At 39.6% G+C, this 27,251-nt stretch overlaps 1 protein-coding gene across 1 annotated transcript in view; it reads left to right on the top strand.

The window, feature by feature from the left end:
* Nucleotides 1-27,251, top strand: part of PRTG (protogenin) — a 190,024-nt gene that overhangs the window by 78,242 nt on the left and 84,531 nt on the right. Inside the window, exons 3-11 of the mRNA XM_082255973.1 lie at nucleotides 500-644; nucleotides 1,407-1,540; nucleotides 1,800-1,937; nucleotides 2,066-2,224; nucleotides 4,885-5,044; nucleotides 5,177-5,424; nucleotides 8,836-9,000; nucleotides 9,987-10,292; nucleotides 14,394-14,582. Coding sequence (XP_082112099.1) covers nucleotides 500-644; nucleotides 1,407-1,540; nucleotides 1,800-1,937; nucleotides 2,066-2,224; nucleotides 4,885-5,044; nucleotides 5,177-5,424; nucleotides 8,836-9,000; nucleotides 9,987-10,292; nucleotides 14,394-14,582 — 1,644 coding nt within the window. The remainder of the gene's footprint in view (nucleotides 1-499; nucleotides 645-1,406; nucleotides 1,541-1,799; nucleotides 1,938-2,065; nucleotides 2,225-4,884; nucleotides 5,045-5,176; nucleotides 5,425-8,835; nucleotides 9,001-9,986; nucleotides 10,293-14,393; nucleotides 14,583-27,251) is intronic.

Raw genomic sequence — 27,251 nt, 5'->3', positions numbered from 1 at the left:
CTGCTGTCCCTAACACCAAGCCAATATTTTCTCTGTTTTTGCTCCCAAGGAACCCTTGAAATTGTTTTTAGGCATTGGAAAACCTCTTCTAAAACCAATTCATCTGAGGTCAGGGGGAAAAATGCACGGTACCTTGGTGGTCAGTGGGAATAATTCCCTGCTTACAGCAGTGGTTGGATTGCCACCCTTACAGATAGCTAAAAAAGCATTGGTGTCATGTTGCTGGTTCTCTCAAGTGGTGTTAGCCCCAGAAATATACAGACATTATCAAATGGAAAGTCATTCAGCCGCAGCTCAAGAAACCCCTAGCAACCTGTGGAGGAATTTTAGTGTTCCACAGAACCCTGAGAATGGCTTCCCTACCCAGTCATGTACAAGGTTGATTATGTAGACTATCTCTCAGAATTCTGGGGAGTTTGTTCCACCATAAAGCATTATAGATTTTGTGTTCTATGCTCCAGAAAGCATATAGTAACAGGGTGGTATTTTGTTATTTCAGCTATGCCTGCCTTTGAAGAGCAGCCAGTTTCAATACAGGTTCAAGAAGGTGGAGTGGCTCGGTTCTCCTGTAAAATAACTGCCAATCCTCCAGCTGGTATTACGTGGGAAGTAAATCGCACTGCCCTTCCTCTTGCATTGGACAGGTAAGTGCACAATTTTAAAGAAGAAATAACTTGTAATAGAGCAAAAATGATTTTGTAGTATTTTACTTGTAAGTAACTCAGATCTGATATTAGGCAGAATGGGGGGTCCCCCTAGGGTGTGGGACTTTATCGGCAAACACACTTCCACAAATAAATAAAAGTTAAATAATTTTATTAACAAAATTTAAAAATGGATCTTACATAGATCTAAGGTGTCACATAAATTGTACAGCAAATATGTATGAATATAATTTCAAAAAAAAAAAAATAGAGAAAATGGTGATGCATATACTCAATGGTATATGTTGACTTCTTGAAGGAAATCATCCCACCCTCCTTCAAGAAGTTAACATATACCATTGAGTATATGCATCACCATTTTCTCTATTTTTTATTTTTTTTTATTATATTCATACATATTTGCTGTACAATTTATGTGACACCTTAGATCTATGTAAGATCCATTTTTAAATTTTGTTAATAAAATTATTTAACTTTTATCCATTTGTGGAAGTGTGTTTGCCGGTAAAGTCCCACACCCTAGGGGGACCCCCCATTCTGCCTGTTCAGTTTTCAGGGATGCTGGCAAACCACTTCTAAGCTTTCATATAGCTGGGGTATATATCTTCGAATTCGCAGATCTGATATTAGCTCGCTTGTTTAAAACCATAAATTGTAAATTGAGTAATATGCCTTTTTTTTTGTTCCATTTGCCTTCAATATACATTTTTCATTTATTTGTATATGTATGCTTATTTAAAGGGTTACTTTGTTATCGAAAGGAATTCTTCAGATCTATGGTGTAACAAAGAAGGATGCGGGAAATTACAGATGTGTAGCTACCTCTATGTCAAACCGACGCAGAAGTGCTGAAGCAACATTGACTGTTGTACCAGGTTTGTATCCCTATTTTGGAGTATACATCTTTTTATTCACTTGACTTATTAATAGTCCGTGTCCTGGATTTGTTTGTTAATATTCTGATATTGTGAAATCATCTAGAGAAGCCCATAGTTGTTAGAAAGAACTGATGCATAGAAATTGTCTATTTATAGTATATAACATTATGTTAAGATCTTGGCAAAGGAGTTTTACATTTTGCTTATATTTTAACAGTTCTGTACTGAAATGATTACCTTGCTTTTTCTGAACTAGCCACACCAATGCAGCCTTTAAAGAAACCTGTAATCATAGCACCTCCTCAGAATACAACAGCCTCTCTGCACCAAACAGTTACACTGGAGTGTCTGGCCACTGGAAACCCAAAACCTATAGTGTCCTGGAGCAGGCTGGGTAAGAGCATTATTTTTGTTTCACAAACATGGAGTAGATTACTCATGGATGATGGCATGTTACAATGTTTAAAATAGTCATTCTAGTTCTTGAAAAGGCAGAACAATAAAAACCCCTTTCTATCCTAGACCAAAAGCCCATTGATGTCTTTAACACAAGAGTGCTGGGGAATGGGAACCTTGTTATATCCGACGTGAAGGTACAACATGCAGGTGTATATGTGTGTAGAGCGACAACTCCGGGAACTCGCAACTTCACAGTAGCAATAGCTAGTGTTGCAGTTTTAGGTAAGATTGATAATTGGCTTGTTACCATGTCTTTCCCATGTTTTTTTTTATAAGATCTGGTAATCTCTGTAATGTGGTATCTGCATTATAAGCACTAAGAGTAATGCACATGGATCATCCCAAACCTGTCAAACTCCATTTCCTTCTCCCTTTCCCTTCCTTCCCATCCCCCAAATCCAGAAATTACACACCGATATCCGATGATACAATGTCATAATTTTAAATATTTCAAAAACATATGAGACCTGGTCTGCTTAAAGCAGTAATAAACCCAAAACCAAAAATGTAATATATTGCAGCTTACCAATCACTAGCTGTGGTGGCTTTATTCATTTTCTTTTTTTTTGGCTTTTTTCCCTCTGTTTTCACTGATCTGGCCATTAACCTTCTTAGCGGTATTCCCGAGTGTGGCTCGGGGTTACATTTCAGTGCCAAAAGCGGTAACCCCGAGCCACACTCGGGGTACCGCTAGAAGCATCGCTGGATCCTGGTAGAGGGGTTACTTACCTTGTCACCGGGATCCAGAGATGTATGCGGGCGGAGTGCGGCGGCAGATCTTCCTCCCGATCCTCTCCATGCCCCGGCTTCCGTCTCCTGCGACGTGACGCTCGCGGGGGGGGGGGGGGTGTAACCGGCGGCAAAAAGTAAAACACACTGATACATTGCAAAAATAAATAAATTCACATTAGATTGCCCCCAAGTGCCCTTTCCTGCAGTTTTACTGTACTTTTTATATATATATATATATATATATATATATATATGTGTATATATATATGTATATATATATATATATATATATATATATATACATACATACTTTAACTTATTTATAGTCATTTGTTATATTATAATTTATGATTTTGTGTTTCAAACTTTATCATACCCGATATGTTATAAAGAAGAACACACAGCAAACAAAAAAATCATATGTAAATAGTTGGTTTGGGCTGCTTATTCTTAAGAATTACATGCAAAATAATTGTACTGCTTTCAGCACCTAAAATCGGAAAGAATCATACTGCCAGGGAGGTTAACACACCTCCTGTATTAGAGTGTCCCTACTCTGGATCAAGGAGCACAGGGGACACCTTTAGACAGCAGCCTTGTCAGTCTGTGGGGAGGGGAGTGTTAGATGTTCTAGCAGGTTTAAATACACTAACACATTGAAGGTGAACTCCAGCTAATACTTTATAACCAATTGCAACAAACCGTTCATAAAAAAAGTTACATAAATATATAAAAGTTGATCATTTTAAGCACCCCTGCCAGTAGTAAATTGTTTGTCTCATCCTTGTAACTACAAGAGAGTTTGTTCTGTTAAAAACAAAAGACTTACTGCCTTAATCGCCAGATGAAAATAGAAGAACCCCTGAAAAAGGAAAGGCCATCACATCTAAGAATTGGTAGCTGTAATATGATAAATGTTTGCTTTTGGGTTTGATACTGCTTCAACCTCTCATTTTCCCCACTGCATGTCAATTGTTTATATGTGTTAATATTTATTTGTTTTCTGTTTCTGTACTTATATTGCTATTACTAAGCAGATTTGACCATAAATACTAAGATAAATAATTTACGCAGCTTGTATACCAAGTGAAATCACAATTTTCCTTTTATTTGCTCTGCGCTGTGAATAGTTTTGCTATCCATGTAAAAGCATATGTGGAAATGTTTGAAGTGGATGTCAAATGACATAAAGAAAAGCAATTCTCATTAGTTCCAGAGGGCAAATGCTGTAAATACTTTTGTAGCACGCTCTAAAAAAAAGTGTGTGTGTGTCTGTGTGTGTATATATATATATATATATATATATATATATATATATATATATATATAATTATTCATATTATAAAGCCTTATTTTGTGATTTAAAGTGAACCAGACCTTGTCCAAAATATTTCTGAGGCAGCATCAGTGCTAAAATTGCAGGCATCTTGTGAGACTGGCTAGTACCTGTTAGTTGTCAATCGCTATGCCCCTGCTGAGCCTTTTGGATCTGGTGTCAAGGTTAATATATAGGGCCTCAATGTCTGTCCAGGTGGCCAGGTTTAGATTAAGCTCCAGGTTCTAAGGTTCTAAGCTCACTTTCTGTCATTCAGTTTTTAAAAGCCAGAACTTCAGGGAACAGAAAAGACTCTGGCATTTACCAGTTTAAGGGGGTAGAGCTTCCAAAATTCCAACTTGGAGAAAAGTTGAAGCCTCATTGTTTATCCTGGCCCTTACATCCAAAAGTGACCCCACAGGAGAATAAGAAATGATATGAAGACCAACACAGATACTTCCAGGCCCTGCATACACTTCAACAGTGTTGTTAGCTCAGAAAGGATTTAGGCCAGGTCAGGTTCACTTTAAATTGGGATAAAGTTGGAGGAATATGATCACATTGCCTCCAGATAATTACATTATTGCATCTGTTGTTTTTACTAACCACGGAATTAACCATGCAAGAGAATTATGATTTTGGATGTTTAGTAGGCCTAGTGATGTTTTTCTGAGTCCCCTGCTTTCACTTGGGGTCTCCACTCCTACCAGTTGTCTTATAATTATGCTCTTATTTTTAAAACTATATAACACTGTACAATATTCATAATACATGATGGATTATTCATAAAGTATATGTTTTACATCTTCACCCTGTAATGTTTTAATCCCTAAAGCACCTCCATCCTTTGTTGAACGGCCAGAGAGTTTGACAAGGCCACGTGCAGGGACAGCTCGATTTGTATGTCAAGCTGAAGGAATTCCAATTCCAAAAATCTCATGGCTCAAGAATGGAAGAAAGATACATTCTAATGGAAGAATCAAAATGTACAATAGGTAGGAAGACAATCATTTGACAGTGATTGCTGTACATGTTAGTTACAGAGTATGTAGCCATTTCAATGAAGAATACAACAGTACATTCATATTTCAATTTACAAATATTCTGTCTCTCTTTTTTCACTTTAGCAAATTGGTAATCAATCAGATTATCCCTGAAGATGATGCAGTATATCAGTGTATGGCAGAGAACAGTCACGGCTCCATCCTTTCCCGGGCAAGACTTATAGTTGTAATGTCTGAAGACAGACCAAGTGCTCCTCGTCACCTTCGAGCTGAGACAGTGTCCAGTTCAGCCATTATATTGTCGTGGGAAAGGCCGCTGTACAACTCAGAAAAAGTCATTGCTTATTCTGTGCATTACATGAAGGCGGAAGGTGAGATTAAGTCAATTGCAATGTGTGTTTAGAAAAAAAGCCTATAGATTTCTGACAGCTGCAAGAGCCTTTGTCCCTTTTATAGGATTTCCCTTCCCGGAGCTACCCTAGTTTTCAATCAAGAATGCTTAATGAGCATCTACAAATTCTGTTACCACATCAAATGGGTCATTGTAATGAAGCAATGGGTTTCACCTTTTTGGTTTGATCACGCCAATACTTTCTTTTTGAGAAACTTTGAAAACAAAATTCAATAGTTACTACATTAGCATTTAAAAGTATAAAATAATAATAAAACACAGTCAATTTTACTTTTAAAATATATTTATGTGAGTAACAACATCCCTTACAATAAAATTTAAAAATAAAATGCAATAAAATTGGACTTTTTGGGTACTAAAAAGGTTTTTATCTCACATGTACTTTACTAAAAAATATAAAAATGTAATTTTGAAACATTTTCAGTAATCTTTTACAATTATTTCAAAAACTATATATATAACAGCTAGTTTCAACTCAAAAAATTGATCTGTTCAAAGAAAGCCAACAGGTGTTCTTTTAAAAGGGACAGATCTTGCATTTAAATGAGCGGGTTAATGTGCTAGGCAAGCAAAAAGGTCTGATGAGAGTACACGAGTGTATTAATTCCTTGTTAGTAATTTGGAAGCTCTACAAAGGGTGTAGTGATTCTGTTTGTAGGCTGGTCTCACCCCCTATTATGGCCATTTTATCAGGCCTCCGCATGAGGCCCAGTGGCTCATTCACTCCTAGAACAAGGCCTTTTAATTTGAGCCTAAGGATCTTGTTTAGAAGGTCAAAAATCGTGCCACGACATTCCTAATTAAGAAACCATCAACGGCCCTGTTGTGAGATGCCAGTAATCTTGTCTAATTAAAATGCTTTTTAGTCAATTCAGATATGTGGGAAAGCTCAATAGTGGAATTTGGTTTGGGGTTTTGTTTATAAATTTAATGGCAATGGGTGGTGGGGGAGTTTTGATTAAGTTGACATGCATTTTGGTGTGAAATGGTCTTGAACCACAACAGCCTTCAACAACCTTATTCCGCTTACCAGTTCCTATGTATAGGAATTAAGGAGCAACAAAGGCAACAGCAGTAATGCAACCCTCTGCATATTTCAATATGAATTGCTGAAATTTTTCCTAAGCTCATTAAGACACAACACATTTATAGAGTGAATTCTCTTTCTGTGCCCCCGCCTTCATCTTCTCCAACTGCTGTAATAGATTTCAACTATATAATCGCCTCTTTTACAATACGGCTTTTTGTGCGCTTGTTGTTTCTGATAAAACGGCTTGTTGCTGAATGGGGTGGCTTAGAAAATGAGGTTTGTTTTTAATCACACAGGTTTAAGATGTAGGAATTCTTAGTGGTTAAATGGTAACTTCATTAACAGTTTTTTTTTTTTCCATTGAAGAAGTTTACCAAAAACTTGTTGTGCGTAGTTGTGGAACACTTCTTGATTGTTACTTTTAATGAGCCTTGGTTTTATTTAGATACACATTCAATATAGGAGAACACAATGCACTGGCGCACAGAAACATCCTGTTTTTTTATCCATTTTTGTCATTGACAAGCTTAACAAAACATTTGAATAAACTGGAAACACATAAAATATATACAATTCTTTTATACACATGATCCCCAAAACACGTTGGTTTTTATTCTTACATCAGATTGAATAAAATAACTCATGCTGGACTGAACAAATCAATGTGATGCTCTTATTCTTCCAATACATTTATTAGTATTATTAGTATTTATTAGTTATACTGCTGCCTACAAGAGTTTGGACACAAGCAAATTAAAGATGTTGTGGTGGCAATGCCAACTTTAATAAATAACTTCTTTCAAAAGGAATGGTCGATCTAGTTGACAACCTATTTGATCAATATGCCACATATGGGGAAGTGGTTTTCGATTCATAATAAAGCTATGATCCCAGCTTCAAGCAGCCATGTCTTGCCTCTTTGCCTTCCAAAAAAACCCCCAAAAAACTATTTTGTCCAACCACAGGCTTCCTTCAAAATCCTAAGCCCCTCCCCCCAACTTACGCCTACATCACATCCTGTCCTCTGCTTTGCTGCTAACCCAATCCAGCAAGTGCATTTGCATATCAACGGGGAGAGCCTTAGATTCCTAAAACAGCATATGGGCTTAAAAATCTAACTATGCAATATAACAAATAAATCTGCTATAAAACCCCCTAAATATCCATAGCAACACATGATCATAGCTTGAGATTATTAAATCATCAATGGCATCTCTTTTACCACCCTGTCATCTTATAATCTGATCAGTCAAATTCATGAACAAAATATCTCAGTGCTACTAATTAATGCAAAATGATCAATAATATTTTACCCTAGCCAATCTACTCAGTTTGATCTAATCCAATCTAAATTGAGTTTAAATCAATCAGAAAGGAAGTTATGGCTATTCAGTTGTTTGCGGATTTGATTGGCTTAATAGAATTGCCCTTCAATTTGGTTTAAAAAAAAAAATCGATACAAGTATGGTCACCATTAGTTATCCAAATATAACTCCTCCCACTCTCATCATGCTCCAGTTTTTGTGCTTGTGTCTTAAGAGAATGAACATCTTCTCTGTCTTTCTGCTTTTATGAAAGTAAATTGAACAAAAAAAAAACTGTTGACAGGTAGAGTTTTTATCACAGAAGAGACCCTATTGGTCTCAGCTCAGCTCAGCGTACATTTATGGCACCCCTCTGTGTTGTGACACCGTGCGCATGTGCGCAAGAAGGATGTAATTGCGACCCAGCCATTCAGTGCTGGCAGCACATCGGTGGAAGGGAAAAATTTAACAGGTATGTCTGCCCTAATGTGCTTATACATGCTAGCGCATTATGCCTACCTCTTCCTGGGGCCCATTAAAAAAGTTTATTTCCATTTTAATATTTTATTGGGCCTTCTAGCAACAATCATCTGCTTCTTAGACTTGCAAGGCTTGCAAGACTTGTCTTCTGTTAACTTGTTCACTAAATTCTACTAGGTGGATGTTCAGGCCTCTTCTGATGCCAACTTTGAACATAGTTTTTTGCTTTGAAGGACTTGCCTTCAAGCCTTTCATTTGCTTTTTTACTCGCCCCTATTTTGGACTGGTTTTGGACATCCGTTTTGTATCAGAATTACATTTCTACTGGTATATGGCTAGTTATAGTCTAACAAATATGTCTTGCTTATCCTCTTACTCTCAAGATTTGCAGAGACAGACTATTGCACTAGGCACAAGAAAGCTTTAGATGAAAACAAACATCAGTGAAGGCCTCCTGGTTGGATTAAGGCAGGTTAGGATTAACATCACTCAAAGCTGGTGAGTTTTCTCATAGTATAATTTTTGAGAGTAAATGTATTTTGTTTCTGTTATTTAGGTTTAAACAATGAAGAATATCAAGTGGTGATTGGGAATGACACAAATCACTACATTATTGATGACCTGGATCCTGCCAGCAACTACACATTTTATATTGTTGCCTATATGCCAATGGGTGCAAGCCAGATGTCAGACCATGTTACACAGAGCACACTTGAAGATGGTAAGACATGTCTTTCTCTATTGTAATTAAAACACCTAGATCTTGTCCCTCCCTTATCAAATTAATGTGATCGGTAATTCGGTGGCCAAACAGCTAAAAAGTCCTTTATTTAAATTTCAATATAGAACATGTTTATATGTGCATATGTAAATGTATATGTAACTGGAACCTTTACCCCTATTAAAATTTAAATAAAGGACTTTTTATGCTGTTAAGCCACGAGTTGCCTACCATGTTTTATTTGATGGCTACCATATGCAACTTGTGGAGGCCGAGAGCTGAGCACTGGTGCAGGAATTTTCCTCTAGATTGGAATTTAAGGGTGGAAGCACTTCAAGTGGAACTACACTGCATCTGAGAACCACAGACCAAAAATGCTATTTAATTCATTTTTAATATTCCAAGAAAACTCACCCATCCATCTTTGTCTCCATGCTTTTTTTCCCCTGAGAAGTCACTTTAAAAAACACCCCCAGCATTCCTGGCCGTGGCCACCCTCAGTAAGGGCAGATGATTTGTGTAGAATTTACTACCTGGAATCAATCTACCCTTAGTTCAGGCATGCAGACAGGAGGGTGTGCTTTTGGAACTTTCATTGGCCCCTCCCCCAGCCTTAAATTGGACAATGCATCATAAGCAATAGACTGATGAACTTATTTCTTTGTAACTCTGAACTCTTCTCCTGTCTGCTTGTTCCTTGTTAATGCTGCACACTTGATTGTCTCTCTTTCTGTTGTACCGGTGATTGCAGTGGGATGATATAAAGTCCAAATCAGGTACCAATACTAGTTGCTTTTAAAAACAGTTAATAATTTGTCAATGAGCACTATGCAATTATGCATAAATTGCTGTTTATATTCCTGAAGTTCAGCTTTATTTCTAGTGTTATTTAATAGCAAGGGTTTGTTTTTTTAATTACAATGGTTTTATGTAACTGCTTAATGGAGTACTTTAAAGATGGTATAAGTTGTATTTTTCTGTTGCAGTTCCACTGAGAGCCCCGGAACTTAGTTTGACGAGCCGCAGTCCTACAGATGTTCTGATCTCATGGCTTCCCATCCCATCTAAATTCCGTAGAGGAAAGTTAATACTTTACAGACTGTCATTTCGAATGAGCACTGAAAGTTCTGTTCAAGTTCTAGAGCTCCCTGGTACCACCCATGAGTATTTCTTGGAGGGGCTAAAGCCAGACAGTGTCTACTTGGTTCGCATTGCAGCATCAACAAAGGTTGGATGGGGAGAATCGTCTGCCTGGACATCCCATCAGACACCCAAAGCGAGCAGCATAAGAGGTAAAGTGAACTCTTAATAAAATCTTACAACTATAAGTCTTACTAAAAGCCATCCCTTTTTTTGAAAGACTGTTGGTATTTTTTGATTTTTCATTTTGCTGTTTTTGGTCTAATAGATCTCTTTAAAATTGAAAAAAAAAATTGAATAACTGAACACTATACAGATTCCTCGGGCCAGGTAGACAGTGTACTGAATACAAGTCACTCCTGGCTCCTTATGGTTACTTTGAATGACCAATAGTGTTGTTGGAAATACATGTTCTCTGACAGCCCTTAGATTTTGAATTGGACTTACTTACACCTTACTAGTTTTAGGAACTTACTACCCCTGGGTTTTTGTAAGAGTTATTTAAATTTGTAAAGTATTTTAGAAAGCTGTAAAATTGAATGCAGTTTAAAGAAAATGTATTTTCTCATACAAATGTACAGTATATATATATATAGGGATTTTTTTTTTTACAGAGAATAGGTGTATGAACTCCTCCCTTCTACCCCCTACCCACCTCTGAGCACTGTCTTTTGGATCCACCCCCTAACCACCTCCCAGCACTGCCCCTTTTAGAGAATACAGAACCAAGTATCATTTGCTGCTAGTAAGTAATTTGTATGAAATGTGTTAATGATATCAGGAATTATGGTAAAATAGATCCCCTGCTGTGAGCAAAAATAAACCGCACCCTAGCAACCACAAACCCCCCCACCCGCAACTATAGATCCCCTACACAACAATAGACCCCTCCAGCAACAGCAGATCTCCCAGCAGCCATCAACAATAGGCCTCTCCCTGTAACAGAAGATCCCTCCCAGCAACAATTGACTCCACAGCAACAATTGACCCCCAGCAACAATACACCTACCCAGCAATTGTAGGCCCCCATGCAAAAATAGACACCCAGCAGCAACAGTAAAACCCCCAGCAGCTAGCATCAATAGACTTTCCAATCAAACCCTATCACTCCTTGCCATTACATACATTCAGAGCTGGAGGTTGCAGAACTGGGTTCCCCCACGTTCCCGCTGAAAAAAGCTCTGTGTGTGTGTGTGTATATATATATATATATATATATGTATATTTAGTGTTGGTTTGTGTTGTGTAAAACCTTCCTTCTAGGTGTAGCGTGTAACAGTATATGTGCACAGTGGCAGCCATGTTTGCTCATTACATACGCAGGCTCTGCTTCCTACTTTACAGTGATACACAGCAATTGTGCTTTCCTGCTCATCCTCACAAAACCAGTCTATGGGTGCCAACTGACTGAGAATAATGTATGCCCAGAGATTTTTTTCAACAGTTCTTATTTAGGGTGGCTGATTATTTGCATTGAAATGCAGAGCTCCCTCTATTGGCTTCGAATTTCAATATTTATTATAAGATCAAAAATGTAGAAGAGCAAGCTGCAAAAATTTGATTTTGTGAAGATTCACAAAATTACTTTACACCGGAACTTATCCCCTCCAAAATGATCGCTACCCTGCCCCTGTTCTGCGCCGCTATTTTTAAAAGAACAGCATTTGCACAGATGTGCCGCCGGTCTGTTCCGGGCATTTGGGAGGTGACAATGAGCTTGTCTGCGTATGCAGCAGATTCATGTGCATGCACACAAATGCCTCCGGATTCTGGTGGATGGGCACTATGGTTCCTTGCGGTATGTGTGTGCTGAAATCCACCGCCAACTTGTGAATTAGTAATACAGTGCCTCCTGGGATAGCTGTGAACATTTGGGGGATGATCACAAAAAAAGTCATGAATTGACTTTCATGTTCTTGTTATGTATAAAGATTCCATCCCACCATTTAATTAATTGAAATTCCAGTGCTGGTACAGAATAGATCTTTTGTTTTCCTGTGAGAACAATCATGCTGTGGAATTTGGTTGGAAGAAGTGTAGGTAGGACTACACAGCGATTGGTAAAAGAGGTCATCCACAGTGACTTGTAAAGTTACATAAGAATAAGTCAGGTAACCTAAAAGCTATGCAAAGGTCACAGAGGGCACTCCTTTGTGACAGAGACAAACGTGACAGGCATTCAACCTCTTTTTGTGCATTTCTTCTGGGTCAGTGGAGAAGTCTAGCAGTGGCTGGACTAAACAAACCTGTTTGTTTCAAACTTAACTGTCTATGTACTTATATTACTTGTGATCTTAAAACCCAAGTGAAGTCCCAAAATTAATGAGCGAGCCAGATAGGAAATGAAGAGTCATCTGTTCTTCCCATAGCCCTTCTTTAGGCTGCATTCACACTTGAGCGTAGCGTTTTCGCGCGTTTTTTTACCGCAATTTTTTACCACGATTTTCAGGCGTTTTTTTCAGGCATTTTTGGAGGCAGGCATTGACATCTATCAAAAACGCTGGTAATCAGCCCAAAAAGAAGCTACCTTACTTTTTTCAGCTACAGGCATTTTGCTTCAGGCGTTAAAACGCTCAGATGTGAACAGGGGCCATTTAAATGAATGGGGTTTTACTTGTTGGGCGTTTTGGAACGTTTTTTTTGAGCGTTTTTGGAGCTGAAAAACGCTCAAAAACGCCCAGGTGTGAATAGAGCCTTACAAATTGGTCAGAAAACCGTTCTCTCCATTTGTCTTCGCAACATTGGGCTACATCGGTTGAGTATCTTGACCGATAAGTACTGCATTCTCTGTAAGCAACGCTGTCCTGGTCAGACACACCCTTTACATTCCTTTGCATTACAAGCCTACATCTCCATGGGTAGAATTTTGGAGTTGGCAGTACTCATTATTATTAGACACGTTTTCCTTCCTGGTCACTGATGACCAACTCCTTCTGGAATACCCACAAAATAATGAGGGAGTGAAAGGCCTGCTTGGTACAGAGTCATACCACAAGCAGTAAAGTGGAGATGGGGAGGGAAGGGAACTGTTAAAATATGCCTGTTATTTATTTGGCCCACACCCATGCAACAGTCTGTACATAAGTGGCAAATGAAAAAAACAAAAAGATAGCACTGTGTGTGACCATTTCTTCTGCTCAGCATGCCATAGCTATGCAGGTCTTCATTAGGGTAGATTCACACTTGTGCGGGTCCGTGCTTGCACATTTGCGCAGGCACAGCAGCCCATTCATTTGAATGGGCTGCTGTTCCTGTGGAAATCATGGGGGAAAAGTCCTTGGCCCTTGTTTAAAAGTGTGACTGCATAGTGCAGCAACACCATGCGGTTTCAAGCTCCCCAAAGAGCAGGTTGTTTTGCCTGCTGTACAAGAAAGAAATGACTCCTGCGTTTGAGGGGTTGTCTTATAATGGGTATCCTTAAAATGCAATCCAAGTAGGATGGACGTTGCCCCGGCTGTGCTGCCAATCTCAACAGGTTGGGGGAAACCCATCAGAGCTCTAAAGAAGGGGGGACACCCCAAAATGCGTAAGCAGTTTTTTAGAGATCTACATCCCACCATGGCCTGCAACAACAGAGGATGCCCAGTGGAGGCTCTTGGTGGTCCTGTATTGCACATATGTGCCCATGTTTCACATTTGTCTTGTGAGTATAACGTGTATATAATTTTATTTTAATAAATCATTTTAAGGATAATGCGCTAGGCTGGTGCACCCTCTATCCATTTGCTGGTTGGGAACAAATGCAATTATGCATGTGTCCTCCTACTCGCATATATAGGAACCTAGCCTAAGGAATAAAACATACAGTATTTCTCATGAACCAACAGGACAGTCATCTCAAAGCAGAAATAAACCCTCCATCTTAGCCATCAAGCCATCTTTGCTTCCATTTGATCTGCAGTTGCCATGATGCTGCACATGTAATCAGTTATGACACCACCCCCTCGATGGCTTGAATGGAACTGTTCTGGGATATTGATGGGTTTAGTTCAACTTTAAAGCAGGGAAAACAGAAACTTTTTTGAGTATCTGATTTTAGAACTCAGCCCTCACAGCTAGGAAGCAGCTAGGAGACAAAATTGTTAGAGCTGTTAGAAATGAAAGAATTTGTTTTTGCTTAGACTGCATTCTTTACCATTTTAAAATATCATAGAAATTACTTTACAAAAATAAGAATACCCACTGTAAGGTATATTGATCACAAATAATACCAATTTATTGCTAAATTATAAAATATTTCTGATATTTTGTAGCACCACGGTCTCCAGAGTTGCGACTTGATCCCCTAAACTGTACAACAATAGCAGTGCGATGGCAGCAGGATCCTGAGGATACAGCTACGATCCAGGGCTACAAACTATACTACAAGGAGGAAGGACAGCAAGAGAGTGGTCCAATCCTGCTGGATGTCAAAGACTTTGATTACAACATTGGGGGATTAGGTAAGTGTGTGATGAACAGGAATTAGGCTGTTCACCCGTCTATCATCATGTCAATTCTGATAACATCCTGGCTGATAATAAAGCGTATGCAGCAATAAATCTGACCTGCAGTAATCCTGTGTTAATTACAGAATGAACGAAGACTCATTTAAAGCAGTATAAAACCAAAAATGTAATATATTGCAGCTCACAACAGACAGGCACTCAGTCTGGGGGTGTACTACCAGTTGTACTAGATGTACTAGCAGATTTAGATACACTAACAAACTGAAGCCAAACTCCAGCTAGCGCTTTTCAATCAGTTACAGCAGTTTTTTTCCTTTTGGGATAAAGGTTTTAGATGATTAATTAAACACTGATCATTCTAAACACCCTTGTCAGTGGTAAATGGTCTGTCTCATCCATGTAAACTAAGGCCCCTTTCACACATGGGAGTCCGTTGGCAGACTCCGTGGCAGGCGTTTGGCAGCTCTGTCTCTGTGCTGTGTGCGGAGACAGAGCTGTCAGGTCCCCGCTGTTATCTATGGGGGAATCGGATGGGAACGGGCCGCCTGTCGGTTCTCATCCGATCCCATCCGCTGGACGGATGGAAAATAGGGTTTCCATCCGTTCAGATTTGACGGATCGGATTGGATGTCAGCGGACATGTCTCCGCTGACATCCGATGTCCCATAGAGATGCATGGGGCATCCGTTCAGATCCGCTTGAAAAACTGACAGGCTGAACGGTCCGCTAGTGTGAAAGGGGCCTAATAGATTATACTGGATAGCTTTTTCATTTGCAAAAAAACAGACCTGCTGGCCTGATCACCAGATGAAAATACAAGAAAGAAAGCCTAAAAAAGAAAACGACTGCAGCCATCACATATAAGAAATGGTAAGCTGCAAAATAATAGATGTTTGCTTTCGGGGTTTAATACTGCTTTAAATAGCAGACAAGGCCTATAGCCTGTTGCTTGCTTTTCGATTTTACTGCTTTGTGTCATAGCTAAAAAAAATGGTTAGAGCTGTGTGTTTTATTGGACGTGTTTCTAGAATCATTGCTTGGATCTAGGCACATTAGGCTCATTTTCTGGTTACTTTCTCAGTAAGAGTCACACTGTAAGGTTGGCCATACACAAGTCGTTTTCTTTTATTTAACCCACTGCTTGAATAAAAGAAAATGACTTGAGTCTCCCATCCCATCTCAGTGTGGATGGGGGAATCCCTCCCGCTAAACCTTTATATTCTGACAGCGGGGAGATTTCCTTGCTGTCAGAATATCCTCATCAGCACCGCCATAAAGCTACCATGGCACTGTTTGAGACAACATTTTCCAACAGGCTGGTTGTATACAAGGTTGTACACAAGGTTCCTGCTGAACCAACCAAATTTTATTACATTTATTACTTTTATTACTGGTGCGGTTACAGGTGGACTGTGCAATTTGCATAAAAACAATGGGCAACAAAGCTAACCAGTTGTTTGCTAACAGAGGTAGTGTTAGGGTGTTGATCTTGTTTGAGATTCCGCATTTCCTGATGATTTTCTATTGAACTGTTCCAAAGTAGAACCTGTACCCAAAAGGCCTTATACCAGTAATATTTTTTGTTGGTTTACATTTCTGGCTTTATGTTATGCATTTGATTTCTGTGGGGTAGCACTGTGGTCTAGTGGTAAGCACTCATGCCTATGCTTATTGGTTTGAATCTTGGCCAGGATACTATGTTTGGAGTTCTCCTTGTCCTTGTGTGGTTCCTTCACTCCCAAGACATGCAGATAGTTTAATTGGCTATTGCCCAAATTGGCCCTAATATGTATGGGTAAAAAAAAATCCCAACTGAAGACCCCTCTGTTGAGTGGCTAATGTATCCCTGGTACACATTTCAGGCCATTGAGCAGTAGAAAAAGCAAGGTTCTGTGGTTAGAAATGCACTGAAGATCACAACGTAGTCATGGTAATAGGGATGGGGAAAATTCAGTATTTTTCATTTTACAACACCATTTGATAAAAGAGAGACATGATAGGAAACATAATAGATATAATGATTCATTAGAACCTGTAGAGCTCAAATTTCATCTGTCGAGGAATGCTACAACACAGCATTGCCCCGGGCCTCTTATATCCAGAGACAATGCAAAACTAAAACTTTACACATGCTTGTTTTTTATTATTGAGAACTTTAATATAGCAGATGATTCCTCTACAGTATATATTTCTGTAAATGTTCTTTATAGATAGAGCTCTACAATGCGTTTAGTGATTTTGTATAGAACAGAGCTGTGAAGGAGACTGTGTGCGAATCACAAATCTCTATTTACGGATAATAGGCTGTTGCCAGCCCAGTCAGTGCACATTACAGAAAAAATGGCTGAGCTAACACAGAATAGAGCTTGATGAATTACTATCACAGGAAATCAGTGAGGGCGATTAATCAACAAAGCTTTCCAACAGCCGCCTGTGAGTTTCTGAACTTTATTAAAAGTAGAAGCGTGCAGTTCATTTTCCAACCAGCTAGCCTCCCGCTATGCTTTGTTTGCAAAAATGTTCACGTCTTAAAGCAGAACTCATTTTGTTTCTTAAGGTAAACACTCTGAATTTGCGAGTTTTTAAATAGTGCATGCATGTGCATTCAAAATGTGCGTGTTTTGTAGCTTTTCCAGAAGGTCTCCTAGCTGCTGTGCAGGTACAAGGCAGGACATGGAATTCTCTATGATCTATTTGCTTTAGTTCTCTTTCACAGCCCAGAGGTCATAGGCTTTCTACACATTGCTCTTAGCATGTCATTATGTTCCTATATTTACATAAGGGGTAGAGCCCATTCCTACACAGATCATTATGGCTCCTCTCAGTCCTGTCCTGTGTTCCTTATTCTCCTTTGTTTACATTTTTTCAAACCAAGTATAACTGGCCATACAGGTAGGATCTTTGTTTGTACATTCGTAAAAAAAATCATTCATCTGAACATCCTTTCTTGCCATCATTGAGTCAAATTGTTTCCTTCCAAAAATTTATAAATTTCATCCAGACCTGGGATTCCACCCATATTAAACAGATGTCATTACAGTATGTACAATTTTTCCCAAACAAAAATGAAAATTACTTTCACAGTTAGAATTTTTTCATTTAAGAAGAATTTTCTATCCTGCTCCTTCGAAAATTAGTTCTCAACTTTTCTTTAAAGTAGTTATAAAGTCAAAGGTCTTTTTTTATTTTAATGCATTCTACACCCCTCCTCATCCCCTCTTATATTACCTGAGGTCCATTGAGATCCAGCGAAGTTGCAGGAGTGTCCCGGTTGCCCGGGACTCCCCTTCTCATTGGCTGAGACAGCAGCGAGGTGCCATTGGCTCCCGCTGCTGTCAGTCAAAGTCAGTCAGCCAGTGAAGAGAGAAAGGGGGGTGGGGCCAGACTGTGGCTCCATGTCTGAATGGACACAGGGAGCTGTGGTTTAGCTTGGGTGCCCCCATAGCAAGCTGTTTGCTGTGGGGGTGCTTAACAGGAAAGAGGGGCAAGGAGCACCAAAGAGGGACCCGGAAAGATGGGGATCTGGGCTTATCGGTGCAAAACCACTGCACAGAGCAGGTAAGTATATTATTTATTTGTATTTGTTATTTTTAACTAAACGAGACTTTAGTATCACTTTAATGTTTTCCATTCTTTCCCTTTTTCTGACTCCTAAAGGGCCGTACACACATTTGACGAAAATCGGACGAAATATCCTCCGATTTTTCTCTGTCTTCTCAGCGTTCATTACCGTTTTTATTTGACAGTGCATAAATGTTCACGAAATTTCTCGTCCGATTTTTCTTTTTTTTGGCACATTTGTTCCTAGACTTCCGGGTTGTCAGCAACTTCAGATCATGCGCGGTCTTTCGTATCCGATTTTTCATGGACGTACTGCATACACATTAAACGAAAATCAGTCGTCTGGGGACGGACAAAAAAAAATTTTGGTGTTTGTCCCTCCGTTTTTTTTTGTTGAAAATGTCGGCATCGGCTGTTGAAAGTTGTGTACACACTAGGCGAAAATCGGACGATTTTACCTCGGACTGGAATTTTCGGCAGATTTTCTACTAGTGTGTACCCCACTTTAGTCTGATGTCATCGTCTTTCTATTTCTATGCTTATGTTTCTTTTTGTGAACTTTTTACTTCTCCAGAAATTCTTATTCTGGTTACCTTCTGAATTCTTATTTCACTTTTAATTCCATATAACATGGGATTATTCTCTGGTATAATACTTGCTTTACTGTATAGTTCAGAGATTTGAGTTTTGGTCATTCTTGTTTCCTCAAAAATGTATGTGTTGATTTATGACCAATGGCACATGTATTCTGTTTAAAACTTTGCTGAACCTTGTGCTTGTGATCACCTATGACGTGACCCTGTATGAATCACTTTTTCCGAGTGTACCTCTTTTGTATTTTGTATTGCAAATAGAATTAATGCTCCAAAAGCAAAACATTTTGAATAAAATTCTACTGGTGTATGGCCAGTTTAACAAGTAGTTGATTAAACACGAGAAAAGGATTGGGTCGAGAGAGAAGTGCCCTATTACACTCCCGATTTCTGTCAAAGAATAAAAAAAATAGTTCCTATATAGAAATTCTTGTGAGGAATGATTTTCTCACTTGTCTTTAGATGGCAGCTCCACCTTCCATTAATGCTGAAGAACAGACTAGGCAAGATGGTTATTGGGTTATATGAAATATGGACAATGTAACACAGATTTTACATAGTTACATAGTAGGTGAGGTTGAATATAAAGACAATAGTCCATCCAGTTCAACCTGTGTAGGTGTGTGTGGCCGTAATCATCTCTCATACCCCTGAATGTTCTGATCCTTGAGATGTATGTCTAAGAGTCTTTTGAAAGCCACCATACTTCCCGCAGAAACCACCTCTTGTGGTAGAGAATTCCACAATCTTGTAGCCCTAACAGTAAAGAACTCCCCACGTTGCCTGAGGTTAAAACGCTTCTCCTCTAATCGCATTGTATGCCTTCTAGTCCTCATGCAATCCCTTCGACTGAAGAGCTGTTTTTCTATGCCGAGATCACCATTGAGATATTTATAAATTGCTATCATGTCCCCTCTCAGGCGTCTCTTCTCCAGGGAGAATAAATCAAGCGATTGCAGACGCTCTTCATAATTAAGGTCCTCCAATCCCCTAATTAGTTTAGTTGCCCTTCTCTGGACTCTCTCCAGCTCCAACACATCCCTCCTGAGGACTGGCGACCAGAACTGGACAGAATACTCCAGATGTGTTCGGACCAGAGTTTTATAAAGTGGAAGGATTATAGTCTTATCTCTGGAATACATCCCTTTCTTTATGCATGCTAATATTCTGCTGGATTTGAAGTATGAATTCATGCACAGTTTTTGACTTGCTGGTTTCAGAGTGTTTGCATTAGTACAGGATAAACAGACCAGATTTAATAAAGTCTGGAATCCTTGAATTAGATATCTTCAGTCATCTGTCTGAGCTGGGGTGCCCTGGAGATCATGGTGGCTGGGTCAGGAGGATCCATTTTTTCCTCTTCTTCTTTTTCACCTCTACTTTTCTTTTCTCTTCCTCTCTCTTGTCTTATTGTATATCTGCTAGCGTTGCGCTAGGTTCAGGGTCTGAGGCCCACATCTATTTGGTACGATTTGAATAATACATGAGGTCATGACTCTTTTATCCCAGGAAAATAGAGTTTTACATTGTGTTACCTTAATTTACTTCACCCCTCATTCTGGGGTGGAGGACCAATTGTAGATATTTCTTGATACCATGACAAAATGACAATGTGCTTAAACTTTAGACTTTGGCAGTTTTAGCCTTCAATTTGTCTTGTTTTGTTGAGCACCCTCGTTTGCACATTGTCTACCATTTGCTTTATTTCTGTTTTTTTACCTTTATTGTACTACTTATGACTGACCGTTGAACTTTCAGTCATACATATGCTTTCGTGTTTTGTTAGAAACCTTTTCAATAAAAACATTGAAACAGAAAAATATACTTTAGTTTTGCTTGCCAAAATGAGCCAAAATTGAATAGGGCCAATTGACGTGTAGGATTTGATACAAGGACCCAGCATACTAGAGCATAACATGTCGTATGTGAGACATTATCACAGTTAGTGTTTTAAATCTTGCTGCCGCTAGTGGAAAATCAGTCATACGTAAATGTCTGACACAGAGCGCAGCCATTGAACTGCATAGAACCTTCTTTGAGATGGAGCACTGGGCTTCTCAATACTTCTGGCGAATGTATGAACATTATGCAAAATACAATGTTAGTCAACCTTTACAAAATCATACCAACTTGGAAATCCCAGTCATGCTTACCCAACCGTGTTGCCTCCATAGAAAATTGCCTCCATTAGTGCGCTTCATATGTATTTTTACTTTCCAGTGATTTGTCTGTTCCTAGACCCTTTAACTTTGCCTGACTGCAACATTGAAATTAGATCATTTGAAACAAGCAGCTGAGCATATTTTGGGATGATTTACAGCATTCTATGGCAATACCTGCATGAAAGTAATTGTGGGTTGAATCTTTGTTGAAATGCTCCTGCTTTTGAGGTGTATTACGTAAATATAAATTATACAGAGGTATGGATATGGCCCTTTTAAATACTGGCGGTTCTGTCAGTTCTCTATAATTGCTCTAGTTCAAAGCAGAAATCCCATGTTTTATTGACTATATCTGCACAGGCAGCTGACATAGTTACATCAAAAGCATTTCACCTTTAATGCCTTGCCCAGATGAATAATGAAAAACATTATTTGCATGTTAGAATTGAATAATCTATATGTCATGGTAGGGTATCAGCACACTCTAATTCCTTAATGTACATTTTAGAGATGAAGAGTAACGGTGATAAGAACTGTAATGAAAATTTATTATATAGAATGTATGTTATATATAGTTCTTTGCATTATTATTCATTCTACTTCGGCTTAATACATTTTGTATTGTTTCAGCCTGGATAAAATGGATTTTTATCATTTGATTTACTCAACGTACTGAACCCTTTTTTTTTTTTTAATAATCTTTATGTATTTATACATAAATCTAAACAAAACAAAAATATGTTTTATGAGTAAGGTAAACATGGCAGTAGTCCAATCGATGGTCATTTCAACATATCAACAGGGTAGAATGCATATCTACTAGATTTTGCCCATAGGCCAAACAGAGTACAACCCTCGTCGTGATCTAACCTGTATACGGGCTTGGCATCTCCAGAAATGCGTCCTTATGCCAGTCCAAGGGGGTATTAGCATATATAAGATTATGAAAGGTTGGACAATTGCCGTTACTCAGTAGTAATTAATCAAAAAAAGGAAAGAAAAAATAACATTTAAAGGAGAAAAGGAAAATGAAAAATAGGAGGGAAAAACTGAGGTGGGAGAGAGAGGTCGGGGAGCAACATTGCAGAGCAAGGGTAAGAAAATGTATTTGAGCAAAGTCAGACATACTCTAGAACAGGGGTGTCAAACTCAATTTCATTGTGGGCCACATTAGCATTATGGTCGCCCTCAATGGACCAGTTAAATTTATAGGATTAGATGTCCAGAGCACCCAACGCCCCCTTACACCATTACATGGGATGTCAAGAACCCCCCACCATCAGAAGTCAAGAGTCACCCACCCTTCATTACATCAAAATACACCCCCTTACCTTGTGCTGCTGCCAGGAAGAAGATGCAGGTGGATCTGGGAAGAAGTGCATGGTCTGCTGAATGCTGAGACCAGGGGAGGCAAAGGCTAGGTGGTATTGTGGCTGCACATAGTGGTGCAGGATCTGAAGGAGGAGTTATGCCCTCCTCTCTGCTGCGGACTGCTGAGAAGGGGGGGGGGATATAAGCCTTCCTGCAGCTGCACAGAGGAGTGCAGGATCTGGAAGAGGAGTTCTTCTCTCTGCTGTTGACTACAGAGACAAGGTGGGGGCAGAGACAAGGGGGGTGCCACAGCTGCAGGAGAGGTGCTAGGGCCACATGAAATGGCCTGGGGGCCACATTCGGCCCACGGGCCTTGTGTTTGACACCTGTGCTCTAGAAGATCATGTATGCCATTATCATGTCTAATACTACCTGTGGGCTTTTCAGAGTCTATTGTGGTCGGAGTGAAAGGTCAAGGCGGTAGGCACCACTCCGATACTGAGGCATTTAAGCATCAGGGATCTCATTAGAATAGTACATCCACCCCGACCTTATGTCCTGAAAGCGATCCAACTGGTCCTTAACAGTATAAACCCGACTTTTAGCTGTACTGAACCCCTTTTAAGGTGGAAAATATATTTATTGTGAGACACATGTTGAGGGACCACTTTACTTGGTGTATGAAAACCCACCAGCACTTGGTCCCTAATCTAACCTTGAAAACCCCTAACCCAAGTGAATACTTACTTCTACCTCAGCATTGACCTTTTCGGTTTTCTGGATCATTTGGGCTAAAATCTTCACCAGCACTTCCTGTTCAGTGAGTCCCCATAGACTTGAATGGTACCATACTCCTAGCATCTCTAGTTAGCAGCTATCTCAAGAGCAGATTTTGCTGCTGTCAGGCAGATGAAAGTAATGATAGGATATGAAAAGGAATGTGTTCACCTAGTAAAATCCCAGCACAACTTCCACTGCCAATGTTTGCCAGTTTTGAATATCTGAGAGAAACATTTGTTATAGTAGATAGAAAGGCATCTACTACACAGTGGCAAAATGGTAGCTAATATATCTCCTTGACACTCGCCTATCACCATTTTTTTTTTTTAAATTGCAAACTAAATACCTTTTTTTTTGTTTCGTTATATGCAGTTATGTAACCGCTCATCATCAGTGCTGCTTCTGTTTGTCCATCCCAGGGGTGGTGATTTTCATGAGCAAAGATGTAGGCGGGAAGAGGTGATGAGCTGAATTAGTATTCATATCCTCTTTTAAGTTTTAATGTTTCCCTGCACTGTGCTTGAACTGTATATGTGCATAAGCTCCGAGAAGGCTCTGCTCAGACACAATTACGGCACGTGTGCAGTAAGGGGGGGGGGGGTATCCAGCCATCCAGAGGAAGTGTCTGAACTCAACAGTATATAAATACTAATAAAGAGGCGAAGCTTCTGGGTACCTACTACCAAACATGCTTTGGGAGATCAGTCATGTCAATAAAGGCTGATCCATGTTGACGGCCTTGCTCAAGAAATACAAAGAACTCTGGGCAACAGCAGGATCCAAGGTTAGAAAATAGAAGATATTTTTAATGGTCATATGTAGGTCCAGTGGAGCTGGTGTATTCAGAACTCCCAACCAGCATGCTTGTTCTGAGCTAGTGGTGACTTTTATGGAAGTCAAGGATCAGCATGACAGACAGCTAGCATAGTGCTTAACGTAAACCCTGTAGTTCTCTTATGACTGATTTTCTTTTTTTTTAGTCCTTAAGCCTCCATTCCTTATCTACTAATTGTCTCAGAACACTACATAATGCATGTGATTGGTGCAATAAATGATGTAATTGTGCTAACTTGGCCTGTCCCATTACCTACACAAGAACTCATCATAAGCAAGTTATGGAATTTTAATTACTGCGAACATCCAGTTTAATCATTAAAATGAAAAGGGGGTTATTATGTAATTACGATTTCTCCTTATAATGACTAGGGTATGATATGTGCTAATGTTGAAATTCTGATACCAGTACAGTTGTAAAACTAGGAGGGAGGCAGCTGCCTTTTAGCCTGCTGTCATTTTCATAATCTATTGCTAACAATATTGCGTTGGGAAGGAACACATGATAATGTGACAATGTCTGACGTGTTAAATTCTATAGTAGGACAAATAAATTTCTCATCAGGTTGAAAATGATTGTACAATCCACCCAGTGGTTGGGGGAAGACATAATTGAGTTTAGGGATGCACCGATCCGATATTCGGATCGGATATCGGCCCCGATACGGGCAAAATAGCTGGATCGGGGATCGGTAAAATTAACAGATCCACGGGCCGATCCGGTTTTGCTCTTTATAGCTTGTGAGGGAGCAGAGAACAGCTGTCAAAGAAAAAAAAAGAGTCTCCTGCAAATGCCTTTCAACTCTCCCAGTTAAGTAAACACAATGATTACAATGTATCTTTTCGTTCTGTCTGCCGGAGGAGGGAGGTTTAACCTCTTAAAAACTAAACCCATGACATTTTAGATTTTGAATACACAATTGTTATAAGGTATCTGCCGATACCGATCCGGAAGTATTATTTTGTTATAAGCTCACAAAACAGTACTTCCGGATCGGAATCGGGATCAGCGATTTCACAAAGCAAAAGATCGGGATCGGGACCAAAAAAGTCTGCTCAGTGCATCCCTAATTGAGTTTAGATTGGATTCACACCTTTGCATTGTAATAATGTGCAGTAAATCACTCAAACTACAGTGTAGTGTGATGGTATTTCTTTTTTAAAGCACTGCAACACACCTTAAAGTAGAAGTTCAGCGAACACTTACTCTAAACCCACTTGCAGCCACATTCTAAAACAAATCTATCTAGTCCTGTAAAGAAGAAATCTGTACTTGTTCTACAGCTGCTCTAGTCCGGTCCCTCCGCTGAGCTGTCAGCGGCGGCTTCAGTGTGTAGCATATGTGGGGGAGGCAGCCGACAACGGAAGCCCCATAGTAACTCTGTGGGTGACGTCACTTCGCAGGCATTTCCCAGCTTTTATCAGCTTCAGGAAAGGTATGTATAGCGATTTCTTCAGGGCTAAATAGAACAGTTTTAAAATGTGGCTGTGAGTGGGTGTAGAGTTAGTTAGGTTTTGGGTGATCTTCCACTTTAATGTAGAATTCTGGGATAACCCTAACTAGACCTAAAATTCTCCCAACCCACTCCTAAGACTTTCTGTATGCTGACTAACCTGTGTAAGAAAGATGTATATACTTACCTTTATTCAGTCTGTTGCAGTTTAGACATGTGATCCGGCTCACCTGTGTGAGCGGCAGCTGCAGGGGAGTGGAGGAAGCGCCAACAACAGATGGAACATAGGAGCCTATGATTGATTTCACTGCTCCAGGCATTCCCAGCCGTTGAGCTGTCTCCTCTCTCCTGCATCTGCCGCTGGCTGACACAGGGGACCCAATTCAAGTGACCAGACTGGAGCGGGCTGAAAATACATAAGTATAAGTATATAAATCTTTCTTACACAGGTTAGTAAGCAGAGGTGCTAAGGGGGGGCATTTTTCAAACTAATTAGGTTTAGCCTAGAATTGTATTTGAACAAACTTGCGGATTAGGCCCCTTCCACACAGGGCGGGCTCTGCTAGGAGTCCGCTTGCTCATTGGGGGATCTGTCCCACATACACACAGGCCACTCTCCTCTATGGGCAGTCGAATGTAAAGGGGCCACCTTTTCGCTTACATCCGACTGCCACCCTATCCAATCTGCTAGACAGAAGGGGAACGGATCTCCATCTGTCTGTTTTTAGCGGGTTGGATTGGATGTCGTGGGTTTAAACAGACACATGTCCTCCGCTCCATAGAGGACAATGAATGGTCCAATTGGGTCAGCCTGAAAAACTGCCAGGCAAACCTGATCGGTCCACTCGTGTGAAAGCGGCCCTAGCATATCACATGTACAGTTGCGAATCATTGTGCGTTGTGATGCACTGGAAAAAAAAAACAACAAAGGTTCAGATGTACACTGCAAATATGTGAATACCGCCTCAAACTTCCAGATATAAAAATTCAGGTCTTGCACAGCAAGCTTTTGTTATCCATATACTATACTATATGTAGTAGAGAAAAAAAAGTACCACCAAAGTATAGCGGAGAGTTTATGTTAACATGCGCACTAGTCATAACTATTTTATTCTAGTTTGCTAATTCAGTTAGTCACAGACTAATGGTTATCTTTTATTCTTAACCGGTAGTCTGTGACTTCTAAAGTTTTATCTGTCTGCATTTTTATATACTTTTCAATCGAAATGGACCAAAGATATTTTAAAATAAATGTATTGGTCCTGATATAAAGCAGATGGATGGTGGTGAGTACAATATATAGCACTACACACACATGTCCCTTGCTGCAAGGTGTGATGTGAAGTGTCTGTTTGACAATCCAGGGACCATTATTGCAGATTTCGGAAGTTGTGTTTTTCATTCTTCCATTTTAATTTGAATGTGTCAGTGTTTTAATGGGTTTCTTTGTGGCCAGCACTTTGAAGATTGAGTTGTCCGTATTTCATTAAATGCTTTTGAGGAAAATGAATTATGTGGCCATTTACATGGAGTTCCGGAAAGCTTTTGTTGCTAGAGAATTTATGCAAACCTCTGTGTCAGGTGGGATTCTGGAGACATAGGTCATGGGGCACAATCAGGAGAAGGGAGAGAAAAGAGGCCATGATGTTGAGCAGAGAAGGTCTGTGGTAGTAACAGGAGGAATTGCTGATTAGAAACTGCATTTGGCTCAACTCTAAGGAGGTGCATAACACACTTTATTCATCCCACTCTGTAAACCGTTGTTTTACCTCTACTAGTGATTTTTTTTTTTACATTATTAATACTATTTAATGTCTGCTATGGTAAAATTAACACATAGATTATCAAAATTTAAAGTGTCTCTGCTGCTGAGTTAGCAAAATATCAAAAAGCAGAACCTGTAAAAGAAGAAGATTTATACTTCAAGTGCCCAACCTGCGGCCTGAGGGCTGCATGCGGCCCTTTCTT

Source organism: Pelophylax lessonae, assembly GCF_965119305.1.
Source record: "Pelophylax lessonae genome assembly, chromosome: 4".
NCBI classification, from domain to species: Eukaryota; Metazoa; Chordata; class Amphibia; order Anura; family Ranidae; genus Pelophylax; species Pelophylax lessonae.
The sequence above is the reverse complement of the archived record's forward strand: the minus strand, read 5'-3'. Positions and strand labels throughout refer to the sequence as shown.